Genomic DNA, 8,738 nt, shown 5'->3' on the forward strand with positions numbered 1-8,738 from the left:
TATGTAATTTATTGTATTTAAATGCATAAAAATTATGAAATAAAAATTTCACGCAGTTCTCGCCTTTTTGTAGTTCTCGTTTGAACCTGCCCCTATATATATAATGATTATGGCGAATATTATGTCACAATATTTTTAATTTTTCATGTTAACTTGAATACACTAGTTAAAAAGGGTTTGAGTTACTCTATAGTCATATAGTTTTATTTTTGTTTCAATATAGACCATATACCAAAAAATATAATATCGTAGACTATATGGTTTCAAAGAATATGTTAAGATAAACCAATATAACTTGTTAACCGCACAAGTTCATCTGGACTTCCTTAACTTCATCTGCTTCGAACTAAAAATTCAGAAGATCGTCGAATTATCAAATTGAATGTCAAAATCAATTGCTTTCGCTTCCTAGAGCATCGATTAACAGGAAATGCGAGAAGCATCTTCTCCATAACAACAACATCATCTGCTTCGAACTAAAAATTCAGAAGATCGTCGAATTATCAAATTGAATGTCAAAATCAATTGCTTTCGCTTCCTAGAGCATCGATTAACAGGAAATGCGAAGCATCTTCTCCATAACAACAACAAATTGTCATGATCATCGAAAAACAGTGAAGTCGAGCTTTAAGAATATAAAATTGAAATTCAATTTTGAGGATGATTTAGATGATGATTCCTTCATAAAACTTGCTCATAATCATCAAGAGAATGCTCGTCGGGAAACGCGATTAACATCGATTAACATGAAAAGAGAAGCATCTTCTCCATAACAACAACAAATTGCCATAATCATCGAAAAACAGTGAAGTCGAACTTGAAGAACATAAAATTGAAATTCGATTTTGAGGATGATTTAGATGATGATTCGTTCATGAAACTTGCTCATAATCATCAAGAGAATGCTCGTCGGTCATCAAAACTTCCTGAAACATATTATAATTCATGAATTGAAACGGTGACTGAATTTCTTCAACCTTTGACTTTGAGATTTAACGATCTGAGATGATTTTTCATATGTTTTGATGTTTTACGAAGCATGAACAAGCTGTTGGGAATCCAAAACTACGCTCAATTCAACATTTGATGGAGTAAATCTCTCGAAGCTGTCTGATCTTTATATTTTTGTAATTTAGTTATGTGTTTGCGAAATTGATCACTGGGTTTTTGTTTAGAATGATATACTGCAACTAACTGCAAATTTTGATGAGTTTTGATCAAGTTTTGAGATGTTTTCGATTTGCGCCACAATAAACCGCCATGGACCACCATAGCTTCTGCCGGATTTTTTTGTTGAAGATGAACACCGATACACTTTAACCGGTAACATGTTACCTTTTGTATACATCGATACATTTTTTGAAAGTATATGACATACATTAGTATTTTTTGAGGTATATAGTCTACATTTGGAAAAAAAAAAAAATGTGCACGTTCAATTGAAAAACGAACTACCCAAAGAATAGTTAACTATTTCATTTATATGTACACGTTCCAAAATTAAAATATTCTAATGAGTAGTGAACGTATGCTCACCACTATGCATGCATGGTTGCTTCTACTGTTTCAATACACATGAGAATGAGAAGTATAATTTTGATCAACTAAACTCAATTAGTTGTTGGGGTTAAGTAACCCAAGTATTCGTTGGTATATTCTTTAATCTTTAATCTTTAATATATGTAAATAAAGTGATTTCACACCTAATAAAAAATATAACTAAATAATTAAAGATTGTTGACAAGAAAATTCAAATATAAATTGGTGTCATTTGTTCCCCTTGAAAGTAGGTATAAACTGATAAACGGCCTTCTTCTTGTATCTCACATTAGTCAATCTAGCTTCAACCTCCTTCCATAAATCCTACACACAAAACCATTACACCATCATCTTCAACTTTATCTTCATCTACATACAAACACTTATTAATTATTTTGGTTAGTAATCCAACAAGAATAAACACAAACAAAATACAATCATGGAGTCTATAGTTTCAAATCTAGAAGGAACTCTTTTAAAAAACAAGGATCCTTTTGCATACTTTATGCTAGTAGCTTTCGAAGCATCCGGTTTAATCCGGTTCACACTATTGTTACTAGTTTGGCCGATTATTAAGCTACTTGACGCTTGTGGGAAGCCGGATATTGGCCTTAAGTTGGCCATCTTTGTTGCCACTGCTGGAGTTCCCGTTTCGGAGATTCAATCAGTTGCAAGAGCAGTGTTACCTAAATTTTTATATGATGATATTGATTTGGAGGCTTGGAGAGTGTTTAACTTGGGCGAGAAAAGGGTGGTTGTGACAAAAATGCCTAGGATTATGGTTGAACAATTTGTGAAAGAGCATTTGCGTGCCGATGAAATTATTGGGACCGAGCTTGTGGTGAGCCGGTTTGGGCTTGTCACAGGGTTGGTTCATGATATTGGCTTTGGGTCATCGGTTTGTGACCGTATTGCTGCCTTGTTTAATGATCAGCAACCGAGCCTAGGGCTAGCACGATGCGCTAATGATTCGTCGTACTTGTCTCTATGCAAGGTATAGTAGACATATAATTAACATATGGTTTGATGCATGTATAGTTTAACTAATATATTTACTTTAAAGTATTTTATGATATGAAGTTTTTTTCTCGATTATAATAACTTTCATGCCTAAAACTATAACTAATGCATGGGCATGAAAATATTACAATTTCATATAGGGTTTATCACCTGAAAATTAAATACTCTATCAGTTTTCATATGTCCCTTTTAAACATTAGATTTATATTTGCTTACTCAACATTCAACGAAGAAACTATATTTTGTAACCATTTTGTTAAGTTAAACTCAATTAGTCAAAGAAAGGCTGCCTGTTAGTTAGTGTGCTTAATTCTAGAATTAGGGAATTTTCATTTGTAGGTTTGCTAGCCATTGTGTAAATCCGAGTTCAACTCTCAAATTGTAACAAACACTTTTATTCAATAAATCATCATTTTATCAATTTCAATCCATTCTCAACCGTTGTTCATTAATCAAGCTATGGATATATTAGAGGCTACACATTTAATTATAGATGAGTAATACTCCCTCCGTCCCAAATGTACATATGGTCAGTATTTCATTTTGAGATATCTCAAATTAATTGTCCACTTCAATAAATGGAAAAGAATAAAGTGATAAAAATCTTTTGTACCCATACTTTATTCATGTAAAACAAAAATATATGTAAAAAGTAAATAGTAAAACTGAAAAATTAACAAAAAGGTACATGTGACAGGTACTTTTTCTTAAACTTTGTGCTTTTTTTCTAGAAACAATAGATTTGGGACAGAGGGAGTAGTTAGATGATCTTTTAAAGAACAAAAAAAAAAAAAAAATACTATAGTTAGTATTTCTTATACCACATATCGATCAATTACTTAGCATATGTACTAATCAAGAATGCAACTTTAATTCATTACAGGAACAAGTAAATGCACCATACACTCTAAACCACCAACACAAACTCCATCAGGACACCCGACCCGTACCCGTAATCTTCCACGACGGCCGTCTCGTAAAACGACCAACTCCATCAACCGCTCTTCTGATCATCTTATGGATCCCAATCGGTATCCTACTCGCAATCATCCGTATAGCAGTTGGTGTAATCGTCCCAATGTGGGCCATTCCATATATGTCCATAATATTCGGAGCCAAAGTTATAGTAAAAGGAGTCCCACCACCACCCGTATCCGGATCCACATCCGGAGTCCTATTCGTTTGTACCCATCGAACATTACTTGACCCGGTTGTACTATCCACGGTTCTCCAACGACGGATCCCTGCCGTCACTTACTCCTTATCAAGACTCTCTGAAATCTTATCTCCAATCCCAACCGTTCGTTTAACCCGGATCCGAAACGTGGACGCTGAAAAAATTAAAAAAGAATTATCAAAAGGTGATTTGGTTGTTTGCCCAGAAGGTACAACTTGTAGAGAACCGTTTTTACTCCGGTTCAGTGCACTTTTTGCGGAACTTACAGACCGGATTGTACCGGTTGCAATGAACTACCGAGTTGGCTTTTTTCATGCAACAACTGCTAAGGGTTGGAAAGGGTTAGACCCGGTTTTTTTCTTTATGAACCCTAGACCTGTTTACGAAGTGACATTTTTGAATCAGTTGCCGGTTGAGGCTACATGTTCATCTGGAAAAAGTCCACATGATGTGGCAAATTATGTGCAAAGAATATTGGCGGCTACACTCGGGTTTGAGTGTACGAATTTTACAAGAAAAGATAAGTATAAAGTGCTTGCTGGAAATGATGGAACGGTGTCGTATACGACAGTGATGGACCGGGTTCAGAAGATGGGGAAAGCCGTTAAGAAGGTGGTTGGGACGGTTAAACCGTTTATCTTGAATTAGTCGATGGTAATTGCTACAGTACTTTTATTAATGGTTTTTTTTTTTTTTTTTTTTTTTTTTCAAAACTTGTAATAATTTGTATTTCTTTTATTGTTTGTGAACATTTTTTTCTAATTTTATTTTTGAATAGAAATTGAATAATGTATGTGGATTTATATTTTATCTTGGATTTATTGGATTATCTCTCTTTTAACTTAATGTTTGAATTAGTGCCAGATTATGTTTTATAGATAAGACTATTTAACATAGTGTTTGACAATGTCTTAATATCATGTTAATTACAACGAGGCGTCATATGCCACTAATCTATGTGATGGTCACGTGCTTTAACTTTCGTCTCCTATTAATTATATCTGGAATAAAGTAATAAATAATAGACGGGAAGGGATAGACTTTGTACACCTAATAAATAAAATTTGTAGCCCTTTCGCCTACAAATTAGTTCAACGTCATCACTCATTACTGCTTAAATATCACATGCGTCTTATTTATCTACATAGATCGTGACATGGTCAAAACGTTAAAAAAAATGTAATAGACAACATAATAATTTAAGACGCTGAAACTTTAACATAAAAGTACCGAAAATTCGGATGTTGGAGGCGGCTAACTCTGATTGCATCATGGTAGGTTCGCCCCAGTAGCAAGTGTCGACCAAAATGACAAATCGCGTGCATGTGCTAATCACTAAGAAATTTTTCTAGTTCGGGGAGAGGGGGGGGGGGGGGTATCTTGACATGGACTCTCCGAACATGTGTTGAAAATGTCAACCCGCGTACTCACCCTGAAATGAAATTACATAGACAAATTATCTCCCCCTGGTAACCCAAATGTGGCGGCACGGGATCGAACAATACTGTGATGCCCCGTACAAAATTAACGTGTACAGATCATCAAGTGTACAACTCTTGATGTTTTAGCATCACTTTAACCAAGATTTAACTATCAACACACAAAGTTAAGACTAAGAAATAAAACACAACTCATGTGAGAGTTTGAGCAAGGTGATGAACCAAAGTTACATCAATTTCTTAGTTTTAACACAAGTACAATTACTATTAAGCTATAAACTTTGAATCAAACTAAATAAGCAAGACCTTAAGCTATATAACTTAGATCTTAGCTAAATATTAAAGACCTTAGACTGCAAAGTCTAGATCTCATGTTCTTGGTGAAACCCTAAGTCATAACACTTAGACTTTCAACTTTTACACAACCATAAGTTATGAAACTTAGATCTTGTAAAGTAACATGAACACAAGCTAATGAACTTTTGTATAAACAAAGTAGAAGACCATAAGTTACACAACTTAGATCAAACACAAAAATAAAACCCTAAGCTAGAGAGCTTGGATTCCTAACAATAATTATGAGATCTCAAGCTAGTAAGCTTGTATCTTTTGTTTCATGCAAACACAAGTCACAAATCTAAGCTACAACAAACTAAAGAAGATCATAAGTTAGTAAACTTTTGATCTTAACTAACTTTTTGTAGAAACATCAAGCTAGTAAGCTTGTATTTCAAACTTTTTTGAAGATCCATAAAGTAAAGTGTTGGATCTACAAATTACATGAAGATCATAAACATGAGTTTTGATCTTTTAACACAATTAAAGAGATCTTAAGTTTTAAAACTTAGATCTAACATAAGTAAAGAAGATTAAAAGCTAAAAAGCTTTAATCCTCCATGTTCTTGCACTTTCTTCAAATTAAAGTTTAAAGTCACAAGATATATAATGATTCAAGTTACAAAACATGAATCTTGGATTATGATGATGATGATTCACGAAAATGATGAAGAAAAAAAAAAGAAAAGAAGATCAAGAACACTTACAAGTTCTTCAAATATTTGAGAGAAAACTAGAGAGAGATTTGAGAGAAAATGTGTGTGTGTTTGAATGGAATGAAATGAGAATGAAATGAGGTTTTTTAAACAAATAAAGTGATGGTGAGGTGGTGATGGTTGGCCGACGGTTTGGGAGCAAGGGGGGACCATTTTGGTCTCATGTGGTGTGGCATGGTGTGGTCCATGGTGGTGGTACAAAGTGGTGTTGGTTTGTTGGGTGGTTTGAGACATAATGCAAGTATTAGTACACAAGCATGCATGATACTTGTCTCATTAATTACATGGGCTAATTATTAATTACATGGGCTAATTAACCCATTAAGTGGTCCACTAAGTTGAGTAGGTTGGGCCATGGAAGTCCATTAAGGTGTTAAGTCCATTAAGGTAACTAGTAAGCATTAGTAAGCACTAAGCATGATTAAGGAACCATAAAGCCAAGTAATTGTCATAAATAATAACAATTATGTTTACGCAGTCATAATATTCCAATTATGACAAAAGTTTAACGTGTACCAAGTACGTAGCTCGTTTTAAACAATAAGTGACACTAACTGTCGTAAATGCATTCAAGGATCATGTTAAGCAACTAAGTACTTAAAAACACGTTGTAAGGCATTAACGAAAGTAATCAACATAATTAATGATCCCAGCAAATAATCTAGCTCATTACGCACAAATACGCAGTTTCGTGAAAGTGATAAATATAAATAAAAAGTCGAAAAAGTCGGGTCTTACATTACCCACCTGTTAAAGAAAATTTCGTCCCGAAATTTAAGCTGAGGTAGATGGTGGAGTCGGGAAAAGGTGAGGATACTTCTGCATCATTTGATCCTCTCGTTACCAAGTAAACTCAGGTCCTCGTTTTGCATTCCATAGGACTCGAACGATCGGAATCTTGTTACATTTCAAGGTCTTGACCTCACGGTCCATGATTTCAACAGGTTCTTCCACAAAGTGGAGTTTGTCATCAATCGTAAGCTCATCGAGAGGGATGACAAGTTCTGGTTCAGCAATACATTCCTTCAGGTTCGACACGTGAAAAGTAGGATGAACGGAGCTCAATTGTGTTGGAAGATCCAAACGGTAAGCAACGGGTCCAATACGCTCCAAGATTTTAAAAGGACCAATGTATCGTAGATTTAACTTTTCACATTTTCCGAAATGGATTACACCTTTTCAAGGTGCTACTTTCAACATTACGCGGTCACCCACTTGAAATTCGAAATCTTTTCGTTTAAGGTCGGCAGAACTCTTTTAACGATCACGGGCCGTCTTGAGCCTTGCTTGGATTTGAACAATCTTCTCGGTTGTTTTGTGAACAATTTCGGGTCCGGTGATTTTCTTTTCACCCACTTCGGCCCAAAAAATAGGAGAACGGCACTTGCTGCCATACAACGCTTTGAAAGGTGCGACATTAATACTCGAATGATAGCTGTTGTTGTAAGAAAATTAAGCTAGCGGTAAATGTTTCTCCCAAGATTTTCCGAAATCAATAACACATGCACGCAACATGTCCTCCAAAGTTTAAATAGTGCGTTCGCTTTGTCCGTCGGTTTGCAGGTGGTATGCGGTACTCATGTCGAGACGTGTTCCCAAGGCTTCTTGCAAGGAACGCCAAAATCTAGAGGAGAAACGGGCATCTCGGTCTAAAATAATTGATTAAGGGCACACCATGACGAGATACAATTTCCTTTATTTATAGTTGAGCGAGTTTGTCTATCGTATCAGTTTCTTTCATGGCTAGGAAGTGTGCAGATCTGGTAAGACGGTCAATGATAACCCAGATGGTATTGTATCCACCCACCGTCTTTGGTAGTTTCGTGATGAAGTCCATCGTTATCCTTTCCCACTTCCATTGCGGGATTTCTGGTTGTTGAAGTAACCCAGATGGCCTTTGATGTTCGGCGTTAACCTTTGAACAAGTTAAACACTTCCCAACGTAAGTAGCAACATCCTTCTTAAGATTTGGCCACCAATATTGTTCCTTGAGATCGTGGTACATCTTACCGGCTCCTGGATGAATCGAATATCTTGACTTGTGGGCTTCGTCTAGAATAAGGCTTCGTAAATCCCCATAACTAGGCACCCAAATCCTTCCGGCGAAATATCGGAGTCCAGACTCCTTAACTTCGAATCGAGAGACGAGAATATTCAAGTGTTCATGAGAAATATTCTCCTCTTTGAGAGCCTCATCCTGGGCTACTCGGATCTGGCTGTTGAGATTTGTCTGAATGGTGATGTTCAAGGCACGGACACGAAGTGGTACCGTCCTCTCCTTTCGGCTCAAGGCATCGGCTACAACATTTGCCTTGCCAGGGTGGTAACGAAGTTCACAATCATAGTCGTTCAACGTCTCGATCCATCGATGCCGTCTCATGTTCAGTTGCTTCTGATCAAAGATGTGTTGGAGGCTCTTGTGATCGGTGAAGATAGTACTTTTGGTTCCATAAAGATAGTGTCTCCACAGTTTGAGCGCAAAGACGACAGCACCAAGTTCGAGATCGTGAG

General features: G+C 36.1%; 1 protein-coding gene across 1 annotated transcript; it reads left to right on the forward strand.

The window, feature by feature from the left end:
• The first annotated feature begins 1,978 nt into the window (after positions 1–1,978).
• LOC139893535 (glycerol-3-phosphate acyltransferase 5-like) lies at positions 1,979–4,438 on the forward strand. Its single transcript, XM_071876706.1, has 2 exons — positions 1,979–2,533; positions 3,443–4,438. Exons 1-2 carry the CDS (start codon positions 1,979–1,981, stop codon positions 4,382–4,384), a joined length of 1,497 nt encoding a protein of 498 aa, XP_071732807.1. The 3' UTR covers positions 4,385–4,438.
• The last annotated feature ends 4,300 nt before the right edge of the window (positions 4,439–8,738 follow it).

The sequence above is a fragment of the Rutidosis leptorrhynchoides genome, chromosome 2 (assembly GCF_046630445.1).
Source record: "Rutidosis leptorrhynchoides isolate AG116_Rl617_1_P2 chromosome 2, CSIRO_AGI_Rlap_v1, whole genome shotgun sequence".
NCBI classification, from domain to species: domain Eukaryota; kingdom Viridiplantae; phylum Streptophyta; class Magnoliopsida; order Asterales; family Asteraceae; genus Rutidosis; species Rutidosis leptorrhynchoides.